This window comes from Sciurus vulgaris (assembly GCF_902686455.1).
Source record: "Sciurus vulgaris genome assembly, chromosome: 5".
Lineage (NCBI taxonomy): Eukaryota > Metazoa > Chordata > Mammalia > Rodentia > Sciuridae > Sciurus > Sciurus vulgaris.
Genome location: NC_136465.1, coordinates 2,298,382 through 2,320,231, shown reverse-complemented (window position 1 = coordinate 2,320,231; position 21,850 = coordinate 2,298,382). Strand labels below are relative to the sequence as shown.

Here is a 21,850-nt window from a genome sequence, read left to right as displayed (position 1 = left end):
ACAGATCTGTAAGAAAGTCTCTGTGGGGCAAGCTTGCCAAGAAGAACAGCAACAGGATAAGAACCTCTGGTGGTGTGGAGGGCGAAGGAAGGAAGGCCAGCAGCCCCAAGTGGAGGGAACTGGCCTGCCTGGGCTAAGACAGGTGGCAGAGCTGGTGGACAGGGAGCCGAGGTCCCAGAGAAGGCACTCCCCGCAGAGGCCCGCGTGGTACTCCTTGGCCTGCCTCTCGTCCTTGGCTTGCTCCCTGAAGACTTGTGGGGATGCCTCCCATAGCCTGCTCAGGCAGCAGCGAGGCCGAGCTCCGGGGCAGGGAACCCCGGGGCTGCCCGATTGCCCCTGGTCCCTCCAAGGCCCCCTCCATCCTCCTGGCCTCACACAGCCAAGGGGGAAGATGGAGAGCAACTCCTGAAGACAGAGGTGACCAGAGGCCAGCTCCTCATCACCCCAAACCCCTGGAGCTGCGTGGCCCAGGCCGCCTGCAGGGCAGAGGACTTCTGATCTGCTCACCCTGCTGGGCGGGCTCTCCAGGTGGCAGCGACCACAGCCACAGGCAGGAGATGTCTCAGCCCCCAAATCCTCCCTTGACATCTTGTTGGCATGTATTATATTTCAATAGCATGAGTTTTTTTCCAAACTATAAATCTTGGATTGAAGGACCTAAATTTGATTTTTGAATGGTTTCTCCTATTGATTGTTGCCAAATTCAATTTTAAATAAAAATGCCTAATATTGGTAATTTGGTTCCATTTTCTGGTCCACAGAACCCACCGACTTTCTTCCCTTACCCTCGCCAGGCCAATGCTTGTCCTAGTGTGCACTCCCGGGCCCGGCAGGGCAGCCCAGGGGAGGCGCTGTGTTCTTGTTCTTCCTGGTTTCCATTTCGTGCATTCTGCCCTCTGCTTCTTCAGGAAGGAATAAGAGCATCCGGATGGATGTTCAGTATCGGTGAATGGTCACCAACTCCCAGGAAGAGAGCTTCTGTGAATGTCTTCTTGGATTTAAGATACGAAGCCCTTTGTCTTCCACCTCAGGCTGTCTGAGAGTCATCAGGCAAACGGCACGGAAGGAAACACCAGCGGTCGTCGCTCGGTTTGCTCTCCATTAACTCTGTTTAAGAGAAAGCTTTGGAGGATCCGTGTGATCACGTCAGTATATTAATTGCATGTGAAGCAACAGATCACCGTGATTCTTCAGAATTGTTGTGGAATCCCACTGACATTTCTTGGGTCTCCGAGTCCCTGGGCCTCCCTCAGCACCTGCTCACATGCCTACGGTCTCTGTTTAAGGAGCAGGAAGGGAGGGGCTTACACCCAAGTCCTCGGTCATGTTCCTCCCGATTCTCCCTGCAACTGTGGTCTCCCCGAGATGCACAGCAGGTCCCCATTGCAAGTAGGCCAGGCAACTGTGGCTGGTGACATCACTGATTCCATTCACTGCCAGAGAAAGTTCTGTGCCAGGGCAGATGGTGCAGAAGCGCCTTGCAGAGGCTGTGCCTGCCAGGGCCGCCCACTGCGCAATGAAGATGTGCTTGCTTCTCTTCCCTCCTTACCCAATCAGCGCTTTGCACATGCTCAGTTCAGCTCGATCATCATTATTTAAACCAATATTTATTTTGTTGAATTTTTAAGAATTGCTGTGCCTGTACGTGGCATAGCTGATAAAGGCGTTGATACAGAAGCCCGTGGGTCTGTCACACACACACACACACACACACACTGTGTGCATAGTGACTTCATTTCACCCTGTCTTCCTCATGGAATTTTAGAGCTGAAGGTGTTCTTAACTGAAATGTTCACTTTCATAGATGAGCAAACAGATGCTGAGGGTTTGTGACCTTCTCATGATCCACAGAATCTAGACTTTTATTTTTGTTGCTTTTGCCATGGTTCAAGGAATTTTGTTTTGTGCGAACTTGGTTGGAAGTCAACAGCCCTCTTCTTCCTTCAGGGGGAAAGAACATAGTGATGGCCACAGGATGGTCTCCATCCTGAGATGGTGTGGACGGCATGGTGCTAGGCACGTCAGAGTTTCTACCTTGGCCTGCCATTACACTCCCCTTTAAATACATCCATTTGATGCAGGAAATTCAAGTGCAGGAAAATGTGTTGGTCTCACGGTAGAACTGGCATGTGGAAATTATGACTGTTCCATGAGGTGCAAACAGGTGTGCAGAGATGAGGGACCAGGCCGTGATGCATGTGGCCAGGCAGCCGGGTGCCTTCAGCCCTCTGTTCTGTTCTGAACTCTTCCCAGGATAGCGAACCACCTTCACATAGTTAGGTCATTCTGTTGTAATAACCAAGAAGATACTAAAAGGGGGAAATGAGATGTATTTTCTGCCCTGTGATAAAACTGTAAGATTAAGTCACTAATCTGTTTTTTTTTTTTTTTTTTAAAAAGGGGGTAGAAATGAGAGACAAGCATTGGTAGAAGTTAGGATGATCATAATGTTGAAATTTTTAATCTATTAAAATCAGTAATTCCACTTTTGAATCCTCTTTTTTAATGTCCTGTTTATTTTAGCTGAATGTGGAGCAAGTGTGAAAGGAAATGAAGGAACATTACTGTCTCCAAATTTCCCATCCAATTATGATAATAACCATGAGTGTATCTATAAAATAGAAACGGAAGCTGGCAAGGGGATCCGCCTCAGAGCGCGAAGCTTCCAGCTGTTTGAAGGAGATACTCTAAAGGTAAGACTCTAACATGGGGACAGTCTTTCCCTTTCTTTTTTTCTTTTCTTATTAATGCTTAGCTCTTTTTTTTTTTTTTTTTTCCTTTCAAGGCATCTGTCAACCATCTGTCTATCATCCATTTACCCACCAGCCTGCCTGCCTACCATCCATCAGTCTATCACCCATCTGTCACCCATCTGTCTTCCTACTTATCCATCCACTTTCTCTCTCTCCATCTGTGTATCCATCTATTCACATATCTACCTTTACGGGTATTTATTGATATGTTCTAAGTACACATACCTGTTTCTATTTATTTATGCAGTTGTTTTGATGAAGTATAATGTGGTGTCATTTTGCAGTCTGTGTGGACTTAGAAATATTCGTAACCTGGGTCTAACACTGATAAGTGATGTTGTGGGTAAATTTCTTAGTATGCATGATACTCTTTCTGTGTGTGAGAATCTGCAACAGTCCCAATCTTCTTGGCTACTTTGAAGACCAGGTGATTTAACATAGGATGTGTGTACATTGTGTCTGGCACACAGCAGTGATCCTTCCGCCTTATGGGACCCCCACCCCAACCCTTTCTCCAGGCATTCTTGATTTTTAAATGCGGCCGCACCTTTGGAGCTGGATAGACTCTGGTGAGGTGCGGAGGCGAGTCCAGACGCTCTCGTGGGCCTCGGGGGAGAAGCTGGCCCGGCCATGACAGGTGCACCACAGCAAGGCGGCCCCAGGTCTGCCATGACTTACACAGCTTCGTCTCCAGCGGGAAGCTCCCTCCCTTCCTGAGGCTTCAGGCATAGATCCCACCTCTCCTTCACTATTGCAAGAAAGTGGGGCCTTTGAAAGGCCCGGAACAGGAGGGCGGGCATTTGCAGTCCCAGGACATTGAAGGAGACAGGCTTTGAGCAAGTCATCTGCTCCAGCAGCTGCTGCTCCCAGGGATCCTGTCGGAGCTGATTTGTGAGAAGGAAGGGCCCCTTTGCTCTTCTCGTTTCCCTTCTACAGCGGGTCTCACTTATATTTGCAGCTACATGGTTGCAGAGACACATGTCAAGTTCAACAGATTCACCTCACTGTAAGCTCAAGAAGATGCAGAGACCGCCTCAGAGGGAAAGTGGGCCGCCCCCTGTAGCTTTGTGCAGGGTCTGACCTGGCCTTAGGGGCTCCTCTTGACCTCACTGAAGGGAAGCGCTGGGTCCAGAGCAGCTCACAGACCCACGTGCTTGGCTGCCTCTCGGGAGCCAGGTGGACCGCTTTTCCGTGCCCTCGTGTGGTGGAGAGGTCTTACCCTGGCTGCTTTCTTTCACTCGTCTCCTGCAAGCTCGAGCTGAGAGCTGGGGAGGCTGTACTGAACAGTGTTTTCAGTCAGGAAGCTGGAGCATTCCTGCTAATTAAAAAAAAAAAAAAATAGAGAGTCATAAGAATTTTCTGAATTCTTTGACAGCCTCAAATTTAAGGCGAAACTTTTAAGTGACTCTTCTCTGGTACAAGGGAATGACTAGAGATGCTGAATCAAGTACGCACCGACAGTACTGTAGAAGTGGAAGGAAGGAAAGCATGCTCATTTTTGATCGGGAGCAGCTTAAACTTGTTGATTACAATAAAAAGTAAAAATAAGTCTCTAGTTGGAGGGAAACTATCAATCACATAAAATGCCCAAATGTTTTGCCAGTGTATGTTTTGTGGGATGGACTAATAGATGCCTCTGTTAAAAGTGCTCACATCTAAATTATCTTCACTTGGGAGCCTAACTGCTCTTCCCATACTCTCTCACACATGCCGTGATCCAATGGCAAAGACAAAGGCGTTATGTGCATCCTATGCACCAACGACACTAAGATGAACAGCTTCTGCGAAACACTGAAAAGAGGGTGCAGTGGTAGAGCCGGGGTATGGTCCCTAGTATCAGGAAGAGAGCTCCAGATACCTGGGCTCTGCACTCTGAGATGCCTGGCTTTCCAGTTGGCTCACCTGCTACCTGGGCCTCATCTCTCTGATGCACTGACTACATGTGAGCTCCAGGACAGTCCTCAGAGCAGACGGCTGTGGCCTCCTGTGGAGCAGGTGACTAGGAGGCTCCCACTAACGTCTGGGAGGGTGTCAGAGGCAGCTGCTTAGATGTACAGCTGTAACCAGGTGATAGGCAGACCCAGCATGGCCTGTTGCTCGTTTGCTTGGAATCACAGACCACATCTTTGGCACCACACCTGGCTTTTCCTTGGTGATGTGTGCAAACCCTGAACCACACTTACCAGTAGAGAGGTGAGGAAGCATGGATCCTGACATTGGATTGGGCTTGATCTGTCCATAGTCAAGCACAGTGCTAAGCCCTGGTGACGTGAACACCCAGGCAAGAGCCACCCACCATTACAGAGAATCACAGGATCAAGTGTTCGAGCTGCTCAGTTCTGCTGTGTGGCCACTGACCTGATGTTGCTCCGTGGAGTGCAAGGTCTAGCCTCATGAGGGAGCCAGCAGGATGCAGCCACGTGGGAAACCGTCCAGGACTGCAGAGGCTTGACCACGTGTCCTGGGTTACACCCTGGCCAGCTCCACAGATTCCCATGAAATACCCGGCCTACCCAGCCTACGCAGGTGCCCACGGCCTTTCTTGGGAGACCCGATGTTTTGCCTTGGGACAGATCCCTCTGGGTTTAAAACCTCTCCTGATTCTGCATGTCAGGTCCCTCCCATGTCAATGGAAATCCCATCTTAAGTCATAGTGACTGTTTTAAAAACAGTAGCCTATGAGTAAGGAAATAGGAGAGTATTTGATTATATGGCACTAATTGTTCATTCACGAGCAATAAACAATACCTAATAATGTTTCTGATGTCCCTTCTTCTTGTGCAAGTGTCGGGTGTGCACATCTATGGAGCGGTGCGTGTGGTGAGGTGGAGTGAGACAGCCAGGCCGGGAAGAAGCCACAGGCACTGGGTGGCTGGATGCATTGGCTGCTTTAATCCACCGCACGCTTCAGGACACACTGTGCCTTGATTCTTCTTGGAGGAGCCCTGACCCACAAGGCGGTTCTCCTCTGAGGGAGCTGAGTGTGACGGCAGCCCTGTTCTGCCGGCCCTGGGTGCACGGGGCCCAGCACACTCAGCTCTGCGGGCGTCAGTGCTGTTTTCTCAGACGTGCGTCAGCAGGGAGCCCTCTCAGGCAGGTGCAGGGTGGCTCCTGAAGGTGGGAGGCCCCCGGAGCTCTCCGGAGCCCAGACAGCCCAAGCCCTGGCCTGCTTCCTTCCACCACCTGTCACGCCCCCGGTGCTCACAGTCGCTCAGAAGGTACCCGGTACCAACTATGCCAGGCAGGATGACCCCTCCGCCATCCCTGCCTGACGGACCCTTCACTGCTGCACGTGCAAGACTGGGTGCCCAAGTGCCGCTGGGGCTCCAGCACTGCAGGCGGGTGGGCCTCAGCTCAGTGCCTGGGCGGGAGGGCCGAGGGAGGGGCCAGGGAGGGGACGAGGGAGGCACCTCCACTTCCGCAGCTGAGTCTGGGGAGGATGTTGGCCTCTGGAGCCTGCTAGATTCTTTCCCCCTTTGCAACTGGGCCTTGGGGAGGGAACGAGAGGGGACAAGAGAACCTGACATGCGCAGAAACGCTCACTTAATTTTAAACAAACAAGAAAAGGCTCTCGAGGTAGCCAGTGTGAGATGATGGAGGGAGTCTGCAGCGTGTAGTGTTCAAGGGAAGGGCAAAGCTCAAAGAATAGACGATTTAGTACTTTTTAGAGGCTTTATGAAACTGCCTCTTTGAGGATTTGAATGTCTTGTTAGAATGGCTACCGTGAGAATCTAGGAGCACTCACGCTGTGAATTTCCACCAGGTTTACGATGGAAGAGACAGCTCATCGCGAGCCCTGGGGGCCTTCACTAAGAACGAGCTCATGGGGCTGACCCTCAACAGCACCTCCAATCACCTATGGCTGGAGTTCAACAGCAACGGGTCGGACACTGACCAAGGCTTCCAGCTCACCTACTCCAGTAAGCTGCTCGGCTTCTTCCTGCTCTGTCTTGCTGGTTTTCTCTATCAGTCCACGACGTGTTTTGATTCTCTACACCGTCAGAAAAGAGTACATTCAGGAATGTTAGGAGAAGTGATAGTTTGAAATTTATCTATTCAGAGGTATTCTTATCTTTAATAATCAAATAGCTAGACCTGAAAAGGAGAGAGCTCATGACATGGAAGTGTTGCTGGGGTTAAAGTCTGTGGTGTGGAATATACCATCCAAAGGCGGATTGGCACATGTGTGAAAGATTTAGTGAGGTTTGAAATTAGTAGTAATGGTCTTTGAGTGACTAATTTGCATATCACATATTATATATACATAGATATATACATATATACATAACACAACTGCATAACAACTTGGTGTCGTAGACGCTTTCCTTACCTCTAATTTCCCAGATGATAGACCCAAGAGTCATTCGAGCACTCTCCTAAGAGAGCAGTTCCCTGGGTTGGTGGAGAGGAATTGACCTGCAGCCTACAGCTCCACCCCGTGTTCTGCAGCACCCCGTAGTAATGAACATCAGCTGGGCACGGCGACTCCGTGATGACGGCCTCCCTGCTACTCTGGAGGCCAAGGAAGGAGGATAGCAAGTTCAGGGTCAGTTTTGGCAACTTAGGGAGACCCTCTCTAAAAATATAAAAAATATAAAGAGATAGAGATGGAACTGAGTGCTAAAACACCCCTGGGTTTAATCCCCAGTACCTCCCAAATGCAAATCAGTATGGAAGCTTTCCTTTTTCAGATATAAATGAAAAAGACAACAGAGGGAAAATTAAAAAGTTGCTTTTCCAAAAAGAGGAATTTCACTATAACAATTGCCATTTGTAACATTTTTAGTAATAGCCAAATTTAAAAAACTAGCTATTTGCTTTGGATAACTAAAGGTGACGAATCAATGAGGATGCTTCCAGTGTGTAAACTGTTCAATCCTTTGCTAGTCTGAGATTTTAGAACTCTGTAAGTATGACCCCAGGACATGGGAAATTTATACACTCAGATTTTTTAGCATGAAATTTTGTGGGTGCTCATCAGAGCTGCTGCCTTTATTTGACAGATGAGCAAATGATTTGCTGGTAGGGTAATTATCACCCCTCAGATCCCAAGCTGATCTGGGCACCCAGATGAAGATGAACAGCCTCAGTCCCCTTCATACCAAATAAACAAAATCATGTTGATGAATTTCTAAGACGGGACAAAAGCAGTTAGAGTGGCCGATGTCCTGAGAGAGCCACTTTTCACTGTGACGAGGGTGCCATTGAAAACCTCACCAAATGAAAGCATTTCTGTTGATTTGTACACACAAGTCCGTGGACAGTATGGGATGGATTGATAAGTACAGCTTTCTTCACAAGATCCCTGCCTTCAGAATCTCGCTCTCAGAACGCTGCAGAGCTCTGAGGGAACACTCTGCTGTGCACGCAGGCGGAGCACGCTCTCGTGACCCTGCTCCTGTGCCGGGCTTCCTGTCTGTGGGCTCAGCAGCGTGTTTCCTGCTTGGATGCATCCACCCCACCTCCTGGGCCCTGGGCTGCACGGACGTTTGGGAAGGAAAACTGCAAAGCCTCTGGGTGGTCTTCCCAGGGCAGGCTGAACAGGACAGTCCCAGGCACATGGGGGGTTCCTCGGTGCTCCCTCCACTGAGTACAATTTGATGCCTTGGCTTATCTCACAAACCGGCCTCCTGTCCTGGTTCCTCACCAGACAGTAGAAAGCAGTGGCCCGGGCACCCCTGGCTTCCGCGCTCACCTTCCACTCTGCTGCCCCTTCGTGGCAGCTGCAGGGGAAGGGCGTCATGCCGGCTGGGTGTGTGTCTTGTTACTCTTCCAACCCTGGCCACTTTGTTTCCCTCCTACCATTTCCAGCTGGAGCAGTCCTTGATTTACAGACACTTAGCTCTGTGTTCTCATGTGCAAAAGCCCTCCAAAAGGCAGCGCTTGCCCATGAAGCCCCCAGGCTGGCCTGGAGCGGAGGAGGGTACTGACCTGTCCGCAGCCTTCTGCTGTCTCCTTCAGTTCATCTTCTGAGCAGTAGTTAGGAAGGCCCCGGTGTCCTGCAACCCTGATTCTGAGAGGAGACCGTTCCTGACGCCCACCTACCCTCACCAGGAAGGCTTCCTTGGAGTCTCCTCTCAGCCCCCACTTGGCTCTCTTGGGCTGCCAAAGCTCCCCATTTGTCTTTGAGAGCAGCCCAGGTGCAGGACCTCTGCTTGTCCCTCCAGGTTCACTGAGGAACTTTGTGAAAGTTTAAATCAGTGCATATTTACTGGCACATTCCATTTCCATGGGTACATTTGACTGTAGAGTAGCACAAGCATTCTGGAAAAAGAAGAAAGAAATATTAGTGATGATTGGTCTGCGGTTCTCAGTAGAATCCATCCAATAGGGGCATCGACCCCCCTGCCCATCACCCCTCCTGTCTCCACCCACAGAAGCAGAGTGTCCTGGGAGTCCCAGCTGCAGGGTTGTCTTAGAGCCAGAGCATGCTGCTGCAGGGAAGAGTTATCAGTGATGTGGGATCAATGGTGCCGATGGCGATGTTATCAAAATAGTATTAACTTCACATTAAATTCTTAGGTTTAAACACTAAGTAATTAGGTTTGAGAAATCCCAAGCTCCCACAGTGCAATCGAATACCTGAATTGAATATCCATCCCTAAAAGATGTATCAGAAATGATAACTGTTTTCAAAAGACTTGTAATTGCCTCTTGCTAGTTAATTGCTTTACTTAAGGAAATGTTCATGTTTGGCTGTTTCAGATCCATAATTAATGTGCAGACATGAGTGGATTAGACAATGTCAACAGAATAAATATATAGCTTAATAAATATGCTGTGGTTTTCAGAAGTGAAGACAAATAGCACACATGTGCCTTTAGTATTAACAACTAGCTCCAGGTACCTTCTAACTAGCACCTTGGCAATTCTGGGTCTTGGTAAGTAGTAACTTTTAACCCCCTTCATAGTTGGGAGGTATCTCCCTGTCTCTAAGTGAGCTGCTGGAGTTTCACACAGAGCATGGTGCTCTTGGGACCACATACTGCTCTCCCAACTGGAACCCAGAACTACTGACGAGTCAGATATTTCAGGTGACACACTTTAATAAGCATAATATGTAGTGACTGATAATGAGATGTGTCAAGACATTGGCAAGGAAGAAAAGCAGACCAACTTTGGGCCCCCCTGGAATAAAAATGTCAATTAATAGGGATTGATTAAGCAACTGTTTTCTCAGTAGTAGATTGGACCAAAATAAAGCTTAGAAAGTCTACCTCTGTTACAATACACTGCTTTTACGACAGGTTTGTCTGTACCGTAACATCATGGCCTTGGCATGGGACGTCTCCTGTAAGCTCTCTGACGGTGGGGCCCACAGGATCCGTTCTGCACCCCGTGCACCTCACGCTGATGTGCAATCCATACCATGAGCCTGGATTAAGACGCGGGGTTTGTAATGTAACATAAAGAGCTTGCATCTGCGTTTTCAAGCTGTGCGCTTGGAGGCCCCATCCTCCATGCTGGCTCCATCAGCAAGTCTGGGAAGCCCTTTACTTCTCCTTCCTCACAGTGATTTTGAGCTTTAGAATATAACAAAAATTATCTTGACACTGGGTGGCTACATTTTCTTAATATCTGGACAAATTTTTATAGAAAAGAAGTTCTGGAATTTAAAAAGATACCATATTGAACTCAAACTTCTTTTTAAAATATGTTTTACTTTTGAGAACTTTATAAGAATGTTCCCCAGATATTCATTCTTGAGAAACTTTACCACAGGGCCTACAGAAACTTGGAGCAGGCTTCTGCACTGTTCATTTAAATTGTGAGAAACAAGCAAACCCTCTGCGCAGTTTAGCAAAGACTCTGACTTCCAGGAACACATGGGAGCTGCATTGAGCATGCATCTGGGGCAGTGCGGGTGCTTCCTTTTCCCACTAATCAGGAAACCTGCACGCGGTGCCTGGGTGCTGAGTGGTTAGCACTGCAGTGACACAGAAGGACTGACGCCACCATCCCTGGCAACTGATCAATTATGTAGGAGAGTCACCATTGGCACTGGTGAGATTAGTTGATATGACAGTGACTATCGTTCCCAAGTAGAATGCACTATAATTAAATGCTAACCAGGGGATGGATCTGGAGGTGGGAAGGTATCAGCTCATGGCTCCAATGCACACTGACTGGTGTGTTTGCTCACAATAGAGATTTTAAGTAAGCTTGGGCTCTAATATGTTAATGTAGTGTTGTCGTGATAGACACTTTGAGCTACACAATCTGCACACGTGTGCTGATACATGTGTGTGCACCTGTGTATACATCAGCAGTGACAGCGACGAGCTCTCCAGAGGAGAGGAAGACCCCAGGCTGTGGCGATCCCGAGGCTTTTGCTGAATGCCTTCTGTCTCCTCCACCCCAGGCTCAGCCCCCTGGTCGTACACATGGGCTGCCCACCGCCCACCTTCCTAAGCGGCCACTGCTCTTTCCTCCACCCCAAGCCCCCGACTTCTGTCCCTGCGTCCTTTGTTTTCTCTTGCAAGCGTGAGGTCCTGGTGAGGGGAGTCTTCACTTGCTCTGTTCCGGGTCACATTTTAGGAATGGGGATGGTAGTCGAGTTGGCCCAGAATTTGCAGGAAGGAGGGAAACTGAAGTCAGGGGACATTTCTGGAGAGGGTGAGACTTCAGTCACCTTGTGGAGGGTGGACTGGCCTTCGAGCCATGTGCCTGCAGAGATGAAGTCCTGTGATGAGGAGAGGCAGACATGACAGGGGCACCAGGCCACTGAGGCGCTGATTATGGGCCGTCCACACCAAGGGCCCAGTGCCTATGATGACCCAGCAGGAGGACACGGAAGTCTGGGGTTTCAAGGATGGAGACTGACAGTGGAGTGAACACCAGAGCCAGGGACGGCAGTGACACCGATGCACTCCTGTGCCACGGCCACCACTGGTGACTCGAGACTGAGGAGCAGGTCCCTGGCCGAGACACTGCTAGCGCACTGCGGGCCTGAGCGGAAGCGGGCACCATGGTGCTCAGAGGTTAGGTAGGCAGGGTGAGGGCCTTTCATACCCCGTGCATCACCAGGGAGAGGGTGGTCAGCGGTCATGCAGGAGGGGTAGATGGACCCCGCAGAGGACCTGCCATGCACGGTGATCTGCAGAGTCTGGAAAGCAGACACTGGGTCCTGTCCCCGCGGGAGACTCGAGTGCGCGGCGGGCCTCCTCAGGCCGCTTCCCGCTCACTTTATCTACTTAACTCCCTCGCTCCACTCCACGCACGCCAGGCAATGTCCTCCTTATGGTTTGCTTGTCAAGGTGGCGCTCTGCATAGAGAGAGGGTGACTTATTGATGTGGACACGGGGATTCTGGTTCATGGACTAAGTCCAGGAGTTATTTTAAATTAGGAAGGCGGCACTCTGGCATTATATTAAGTCATGTGAGCCTCTGAGGAGATGAATCTGTTGGGTTTTGCTGACAGAACCAGGTGTCTGTTCCCACAATGACCCAAGGGTGCCTTTGGAGGAGAGCTGGCCAGCTCCCCATCCCGCCTCCTTGGCCGAGGCAAGTGCCAGCTGTCATTTTCTAAAGGCGAGGTCACAGAGAGGAAGACAGTAGCAGGGACAAGTCGGGATGTTGCAGAAAGGCTGGAAATGAGGGCTTGAGTGCGAGAAGGAAGGCTGGCCTGGGAGCTGCCTGAGAACCGCAGAGGCCAGAGGTGAGCGCAGGGTCTGCAGGAGGACGCTGCCACCTTCCACGCACTCCCCTCCGTGTCTTCTGGAAGAGAGAAGAGGGCCTGGAGAGCAGCGCCGGGTCTGTGCAGGCAGCTCTGAGCAGGGCTCACCCAGATCTGGCCCGGGAAGGCCTGCCTCAGGGTCTGCACCTGCAGCCGACAGCGTTCCCTCTGCAGGGAGGGACCTGGGAGTGTCCGCAGGTCCTTCCTCCTCCCTCAGGACGGCCTTCTCCCTCTGCAAGTTCCCTCTCGCCCTGCCCTGAGCTCCCCACCGGCTGGTTGTGCCTGGCTGTCCTGACTCACACTTGCCCCTGTTTCCTGCTTCTTCCTGTGTATGGCTCTCCCCCAACCCAGCTCCCCACTGCGGGGCTGATGGTTGGTTTTCAGTGTGCCAGGCACCAACCAGGTCCCCAGCTGGTCTACTCTGGAGTGAAGGGACACGTGGATGGACAGGGCAGAAACCACACATGCAGCTCACAACTGGCCTCACGCATCACACGTATCACCGCGTCCTGGACTGGTTTGCAATCTTCAAGTGGATTATAGACTCCTCAGGGAAGTTCTGATATTAGTGTTTTGCATTTATTTAGGAGAACAGCTCTAATCTCATGATTCCTGCTTATCATTAAGTTCCATAAACTATGTAGCTTGGGGGAACAAACAGCTTCAAAATGGGGAGCAGGAGAGACCTCAGGGTGCACATGCAGTGAGGAGGCCCGTGAGGGAGCATCCCGTCTTACCGCCCCTCCTGGAGCACGCCAGGGATTTCCTGACCAGAAGATTATGCACAGGTTGAATAGAGGGAGAAAGAATATCATAAACACTTATAGTTTGGGTTTTTAAGGGAGCCACCCAAAGGACTTTTATTGTCATATGACTTAAAAAAAATAATGGATCATTGTGCTCCGAAGTTCCATCTGTAAGCTAATTCCAGGCCAGTGGGTCATTAGTGATGAGCCTTACTGGGCAGTGGTTTCTGCAGGGAAAGTGGCTTGGCCTCTCTGACTCATTTTCACAGGATCACTTGGCCTGCCTTGCTCTATCCTGGCACTGGGTAGTGGACCTGCATCCTCTGTGAAGGCATTAGACATGGACTCAGCCAGGGGAGTGGCTGTCACTGAGAGGGAACAACACTGTGGTTCTCTGCACCTCTCTCCTTACTAGGACATGACCACAAACCCAGAGGCGTCTTGGAGCCCACTGAGATAGTCGCAAGCTTGATTTTGGTTCTGCAGTAATGCCTGTAGGCGAGGTCAGGCCTGACTGTAAGCAAGCAGGGGAGCATCCTGGCTTAGTCAGATGCTCAGTAAAAATGGGTTGAGTAGTGTTTTCGTCAGCTTTTCTGCTGCTGCAACTGAAAGACCCGACCAGCACAATAGTACAGGAGGAAAGGTTTCTTTGAGGGCTCACGGTTTCAGAGATCTTAGTCTATAGGAGGACTTTATTTCTTGGGGCTCAGGGTGACGCTGAACATGGTGGCCAGAGAGTGTGGCAGAAGGAAGCAGCTCACATCATGGTGATTAGGAAAGGAGAGAGACTCCACTCACCAGGCATAAATATGTACCCAAGGCCACACCCCAATGCCCACCTCCTCCAGTCATACCCACACTTCAGTTACCACTCAGTTAACCCCATTAGGGATTCATTCACAGATTGGGTTAAGACTCTCACACCCAATCATTTCTCCTCTGAACCTTCTTGCATTGTTTCCCATGTGAGCTTCTGGGGACACCACATCTAAACCAGAACAAACAGACAAAACATTGTTGATAAAAGTGATAACTAAAGGGAGCGATTCTCTTCATTAAGTTCAGTAGACTTCCAAAAGCTTCTTTCTGTTCCTGAAAGATCCTGAAGCCTGCGAGGATTGCAGCAGAGCACTGAGCCATGGCCAGGTGCTGGGGAAGCAGTGTCTTCTCTGCTCTGACTCCAGCCCCTGGTCCTGTGTCAGACTTGTACCCAGGAGCCTGACCTGGAAGCCCACACACGATCTGGCAGGCAAGATGCTCCCCCCAATCCCCAGACTCAGGTCTATTTTGAACATAGAAGGACCAGGTCAGTTGGATTAGGTGGTCATTCTGGACCCATTAAAAATGCCACAAGGTTCCTGGATGCTTTGAAACGGTGGTCCATGGCCACATGTGAGGTAGCCAGCCTCGAGCATGTGTAGATTGAAGAACACCTGAGATACCTGATAAGCCCCCCACGAGTTCAACTAGAGACAGAGAGGAATGGGGTGTACAGCTGATGGCCCCCCTCTAGCACATCCCAGCCATTCACGCCGCTTTGCTGTAGTGAGGAAGGGACAGAGATGGTGTGATTGGCACTGACAGCTGATTCTGAACAAACTGCCACATATTCTGTGGATGAGAAAGAAATCAGGACCCCAGAGCTATGGGCTTAAGCAGCTCATCCTGATCTCATTAGCGTACTGGTAGAATTAAGATGGCACTGACTTTAGACACGCATATTAACGAGAGTGTGCCTTTGGGTGGTGCAGAGGACCTGGCCGATGAAGAAATACTGAACATAGTCATTTCTGAACTTTGAAAGAAGCCAGAAATATTGAGTGAAGGAAGCATGCGTGGACACGGTATGGTATATGACTGAAAAGCTGCACGAGGTCAGGGGTAGGTATGTCAGGTTCTATATTCCAGGTCCTTGAGATCATGGGTGGATGATTCTTCACATGACTGGCTGGTGTCCTGGAAAGGTTGATGAAATCTTCTTTGGCTGTCCACCTTGCACCTCTTTCTGCCCAAATAGGTCAGGTCACAGTGAATTTCTGATAGAGATGTTTCTGATGAGCTCCCCTGAATGTGAATAAGATTTAAGTGAATGATGGTTCATTCACATCATAATTGGTAACTTTTAAAAACTGGACATCGAGAATCTTATGCCAGCTAAGTAGCAGTCCTCAAAGGAAAGTTCTACAAGCTGATTTCATAAATGATAGAGACAAGTCTTCCAGACAATCTCGGAAGTTACATGTAAGCATTGCTCTTTTAAAGTAAAATAACCCTATTTTGGTTTTGATAGGAGATGTCCCCCAAAGCTCATGTATGAGACAATGCAGGGATATTCAGAGGTGAAATGATTAGTGTATGAGAGGTGTGACCTAACTTCTGATTTGTCCACTGAGGGATTAGCTGGGTGGTGACTGTAAGCAGGTGGGGAGTGGCTGGAAGAGGTAGATCACTGGTGGCCTGCGTTGGAGTTTATATTTCACCCTGGTGCGTGGAGCTCTCCCTCTCTACTTCCTGGCTGCCTTTTCCTGAGATGCTTCCTTCTCCTTGCCCTCCTGTCATAACGTTCTCCTCACCTCAAGCCCATAGCAATAGAATCCATCCACCCCAGACCTTATCTCTGAAACAATGAGACAAAATAAACTTTTCTTCTTTTACACTATTTTTGTCAGGACTTTTGGTCATAGGGACAAAAAGGTTTACTGTAACAGCAATTGATCCTGAGAAGAGAGTCATTGCTGTGACTAACCTGACCATGTGGTTCAGAAGTTTTTGGAGCTTTTTGGAATTTGTGGGAGGAATTTTGAAAAGGTTGAAGGTTCAAGCTGGAAAAGTTTTAGAATGTTGTAAGTAGAGCTTACTGTGAGATTCTGGTGGGAGCTCTGAAGACAGAATGCCAATAGGACCGTGGACAGTAAAGACTGGGCTTAGGAGGTTTCAGACAAAAAACATGGGCTCTACTTGAAATTGGACTAGAGGCTGTTACTGTTATGTCATAGCAAGGAAGTTGTATTTTTTATCCATGTCCTAAGACTTTGTGAGGCTGAATTTGAAGGTGATGTACTAATTATTCTGGTGGAGGAAGTTTTAGGCATAGCATTCAGATAATAGGGTAAATATTTCTGACAGATTAGCCAAGTTTACTGTGGTAACCAGAAGCAGAAAGCAAAGCAGAAAGATTTGAAAAAACTTGCAGTTTTTGTCATTGGCAGCATGCCTTTGGGTCTATATTTTGCCCCTGGTCCTGGCTGTCATTTCCTATACCAAATCCTTTAACTACAATGTTCTGCCTCACCTCAGGCCCAGAGCTTTGGGGTTGGCCCTCTATGTACTAAACCTCTGAAACCCTGAACCAAAATAAACTTTTATTCCTCTTTGTTGTTCTTTTCAGGATTTTGTTACAGCAATGAAAAGATTGACTTAAGGCCATTTTAATTGAAGAATAGCATTCATCTCCTTTATGAATTTTATAGTGACTAGTAGTCCAGAAAATCTTGTCAAAGCACCATTTTACCCAATGGTTTTAAAAAGTGTTTACAAGCTGTCCTGTGAACCAATGGAAAGTATGGAATGGGGTCAGACAGATGAGAAAATAAGCAACCTGCACATGAAACCACGCCAACACTTACAGATTTTATTTATTTCAATACAGAATAAAATTGCAATAAGTATACCAGGCTGCGAAGCATATCAGGGTGCTGTGGCTTCTGGGGTGGTTTCCAGAGGAGGGCTCGCAGAGCAGGATTGCTCTTGGATGGCCATAGGTACAGCTTGAAAACTTGGGAAAACCGTGTCGAGCACTGTTTCTCTCCACGTCTGCTAGTAGATGGTTTTCTAAAGGTATTTTAAAATAATAGGGAGTCACGTGTGAATTTGATATCACTGCCTAACAAGCTGCCACAGTCTTGGGCCTCAAGCTGCACACGTCTGTCCCGTCACTGTGTTGGGCTCTCGCCTTGTTGTCTTCTCAGGGTCTCACAGGCTGCAACAGGCTCTGACCTGCTGCCATCTCATCTGGGGTCAGGGTCTTCTCCCACCTGTGGACAGAACTGAGTCCCTGGTGGGTCACATCCTGTGATTAGCTCAGATCAGCCCATGCATGTCGGGACCTTCTCTGCACCTGCCATACTCAATTGATAAGAAGCAAGTGGCAGATCCTGTCTACACTGCAGGAAGTGGAGGGCTCTAGAGATGCAGGGCATGGTCGCCTGAGGCTGGCACCTCTAGTGACTCTGGGTCTTTCTTCACCCTGGACTTTATCGGAACTTTGTTTTGATTCTTCTTCAGGAAATTCCATAAGAGAATAGAGGCAGTGTATGCACACACTCACACCCCTTGAAGATGGACGCTTCTATGAAAGGAAAATGTACAATTTGATTGCTTACATGTACTTTTATTTTCACATTTTTCATTTTTAGGAAAGTTTCCATTTACAAGCATGAAACTATTTTCAAACGAAGCGGGTTGTGATATTGTGTTCCGTATTGTCATAGTCGTCACGGGCTTTAGTGTGTGTGACTCTTCCCATGCAGCAGCCTGCCTGTGGCTCTGGTATCCTTGTGGGCCCCCCTCTGCTCTTTCAGGCCCTACCTCAGGCTGCACTTGGAGAGATTTTTAGCGTGGCCCAGGCAAGCCCTCGTCCCTCCCCTCACTTGCAGAGAGAGGCACCTAGCAGGCCAGCAGCAGAGCTGGCTCACATTCCAGTTAGAACGTCCCAAACTCGAGAGCACCACTCCTGCCCACCCATTAGGTAGAGATGGTCCTCGCCTCATGGCCACTGCCACAAACATCTAAATTCATATGGGGTTTTGATCAACACCTCACGTTACCTGACTACTTACCAGCGGTGCTAGGAAGCTTCGTGACTATGACGAGATACCTGAGCGAATCGACTTATGCAGAGGAAAGGTTAATTGGGCCCACGTTTTGGAGGCTTCAGTCCTTGGTTTTTGGCTGCATTTTTGGACCTGTGGGGAAGCAGCAGGTTATGGTAGGTAGGGATCACATGGCAGAGCTAGCCACTCGCTTCATGGCAGGGATGGGAAGGCTTGAGAGGAAGGGCCAGGGCCTCGGACTCCTTCCAGGTCACAGGAGCTAAGGCCCCCAGCACCCCCCGCCTGTCCAGTTTCCGCCACCTCCCAACTGTGCCAGGCTGAGGACCCTGCCTCCGCACACGGCCTCCAGCAGCACTAAGGGGCCAGGCAAAGCCGCAGGGCTGTCTGCTGCTGCGTCCCCTCAGTCTGAGGTCAGATGGAAAGCCCCCGTCCCTCCCAAGCAAGTGTCCCCTCGTATGCCTTTTATTCAGGGCACGGCACATACCTCTGACCATTTAACTCAGATGTCCTCGCCCACGTTCTCTGCTGATAATCTGGATGGAATACGACAGTGTTTTCTTTGGTCCTTATTGCCACTACATTGATTTCACTCACTCTCATTCCATGTAAGTGCTTCTGATTTATTCTTGCTCAGCTCTGATGTGACCATGAACAGAGCAACTATATTTTCAGGATGCTCAGCATAGCCTACTATGCTAGGATATGTGAATTGGAGAGAAATGAATCTACAATGACGATTTCTATGGACCTAGAGAAAAGGAATTGGTTTCATGCCTTGTGTTTCAAGGAGGAAATCTTGTGATAGTTCCCACACGACATGGAGAAGGTTGTAGCCACAGACAGGAGTTGAGAAGGCATTCTGGGTACACATCTGCTATTGGAAATTCAATAAGGGGTTATATTGATTTTGTCAGGTGGATAATTCATGAAAGAGATCTGGTCAGATGACACTTGAAAAAGCAGAGGTGCCGTGGGCAGCAGGAAGCTACGCTGAGGTCCAGCAAATATAGCCCTGGGGTGGGGATTCAGGAAGGCCATGGACAGACCATTAAAGAATTAGAGCCTGTGTCTATAGGAGCTTAGGGCTCAGGAAGACTGTCTAATCAGACAGTTAGACACAGAAAGGAGACACCAATAGAAAAATCCAAGGAAAAAACCCAGGAACACCATTCCCTGTAATCCCAGCAGCTTGGGAGGCTGAGGCAGGAGGATCACAAGTTCAAAGTCAGCCTCAGGAAAGGTATTGATGTTCTCACACATGCAGCGTCAGCATGCAGACGCGCAGTTCTCTAGGTGTGTTACTACAGACCTTCCTAGTCGACACATCCTGGCACATCCATCCATTTTTATAAACATGCACCTTTTCCCGAGAATTTAGAACATAGCAGTTTTATTCTGCTTCTATAAGAAAAAAGGCCTGTGACATGATATCTTGTATCATGCACTCCTTAATAGATGACCTCCATGGAAATATCACAAAGGCAATTTGCATACGGTAGAGACGCAACCTGAGAGCTCCCTGGAAGGAGCCCCATGTGCATCTGAAATAGGAAGGGCACTGTATGGAGAGCAAAGGTGCCACAGGTCCAAACATGCCACACGCAAAACAGGCCACCACCCAGACGTGCAGCCTGGGCGCGTGTTGGATCACCTGTGTCCACGCGCGAGTGTATTTAGATAAACATCAGAACCTCTGCTTAACAACTGCCACACACAGTAAGACTTGCAGAGTGAACGTGGAGGACACCCCAGAGAGGGAGGCCTCAGCTCCTTCTGAGCTGGGGAGGCTGCCTCTCACCCAGGACGTGAACTGCCGTCCATGCCTCGGAGGGAGGAAGGCGCAGGGTGCCATCGCGACCTTTGAGGTTGGGAAAGCAGCAGGAGGAGAGTCCAAATTGATTTAGTCAAAGTCAAGAGCAAATCAGAGGTAGAGAAGGGCAGTGCCCAGCCTCCTCCCTCATGCCACTCTTGTGGCCTTTGGTGACTCATGGGTAGGTGGATGTGCGAGCCTACAGTGCTGCCACAGAACCCCAGGAGGCCACGACCTGCCCGACTCTGTGACCTGCCCCACAGGGTGGGAAGGCCCCTGGGGCCAGCAGGGTGCCCTGCTGTGCTGCAGAAGGGGCTCCTGAAGCTCAGCCCCCGCCAGCCCTCAGCATTCTGTGGCTTCCCAGTCTTGGTGCTCACGTCTGCCATCCCCCTGTCTTTTGCAGTAACTCTGGAGAGGCTGCTCAGGGCTGTGAATCCATATTCCCAGGTGTGTGTGATCTGCGGGCCATAGGAGCCCGAGAGAGACCAGAGGGCAGAGAAGGGAACACAATTTAATTACACCATTCAACCCAAAGCCTTCAACTTAGTGAGACATGGAACCAAGGCCTGCAGATGGTGGCCCCCAAGCACCATGGCCTCCAGCCTTATGGGCAGTGTGATCCCAGGGCCCCCCACTCGGGTGATTGACAGTGGTAGTGGGTGTTCCATCTGCTGATATATCCGTCTGCAAAGGTCCTCTCTGGGAAGACGAGCACCTTGGAGACCAGGACCCCTCATCAGACGGGGCACACTGGGTTATGGATCCCCAGAATCTGACTTTCCTTACATGTGTCGTGGAATCCTTAATAGTGCCTTGGAAAGAACGAGTCATAAAATCTATTCAGTCAAAATTGTTATTTTACTCCCCTCCATGAATCTTGACATAGGAATATTTATTCAAGGGCTGCTTTTGGGCTTCTCCATCATCATGAAGGTTTTTTTTCCCCCCCTAAATAAACATTTTAGAAAACAATGCTAGAACAAGAATCCCAACTGCTAAAGTACAACATGATACCCTGAGGCTGAGGGGCACGGAGCAAGCATCACAGCCCCCGGACACTGGACTTGAACTTGAAATCTGCACCGAGCTGGAGATGTGCAGTGAGTGCAGGGGACCCCTCCCCAGTCACCTATCCCAGCCCAGGGGCAGGCGGAAGGCAGGGATTCTCCCTGGTGCCCAGAGGCCAGCAGCCTCCTGCCCCGGGCAGGGCCAGTGGCTCTACCTCCCATGCCCAGGCCCCCTGCTATAAATGAGAAATTGGTTTTGGATTCCTTTCATCCTGAAAGGCAGAGTGCAGTTGCTGGAAATCAAAACGTGTTTCAGCTGTTGAAGGGATTTCAGGGCTTCTTGTAATGATGTCAGGAGCATTTGCCTCCTAGCTCCTGGTTCCTTGGCTCAGGAGGGGCCTGGCTGTGGACCTAGAGAGGAGATGGGAGCCGAGGCTGCCCCAGGGCTCCTGCCTCAGGGCTGGGACTTGTGGAGGTGGAAGATGGGGAAGGGTAGGTTTTCAAAGGTAAAATTAAAGGGAGGTAAGACTGTATTTTCAGTAAGGTGAATTCTGACACGATATTTGGTGCTGACCTTGTTTTGGCATATATCGCAGATTGCAGAAGCCAATGACCTTGAAGGTGTTCTTTGGAAATTGCATGATCTTCCCCCAAGATACTGAAAGTGAGATCATGGGTAGACGTGGAAATATAACTTACAGGGCTCAGTGGTGAATCGCTTGAGAATGAAAACAAGGAAGGAATCGTGGCCCTGGGGTTTGGGTTCCAGCTGAGGGAGGACGGCCCAGAACCCCTGAGCTCTGCAGGAAAACAAACAGTTCAGGAATCACAGAATCCCGAGTCGAGGTCACCATTAGCTCATAAGAGATCTCTTTCCTTTATTAAAACTTAGAAATGATTCTGTACACAGATTGCACAGGAAAGATGCCTCAGTGCAAATCTGAAACTTTTGAATGAAGAAGGGAGGCTATGGTCTGGCCTCTTCTGTGGGCTCTGTGGTCATGAGGCCTGACGTCTCCAGAGGCC

At 49.5% G+C, this 21,850-nt stretch overlaps 1 protein-coding gene across 1 annotated transcript in view; it reads left to right on the top strand.

The window, feature by feature from the left end:
• The window catches only part of LOC306662304 (CUB and sushi domain-containing protein 1-like), a gene marked incomplete at both ends in the record, with an annotated part of 221,578 nt that overhangs the window by 193,824 nt on the left and 5,904 nt on the right, over nucleotides 1-21,850 (top strand). Inside the window, 2 exons of the mRNA XM_079141801.1 lie at nucleotides 2,524-2,693; nucleotides 6,517-6,673. Coding sequence (XP_078997927.1) covers nucleotides 2,524-2,693; nucleotides 6,517-6,673 — 327 coding nt within the window. The remainder of the gene's footprint in view (nucleotides 1-2,523; nucleotides 2,694-6,516; nucleotides 6,674-21,850) is intronic.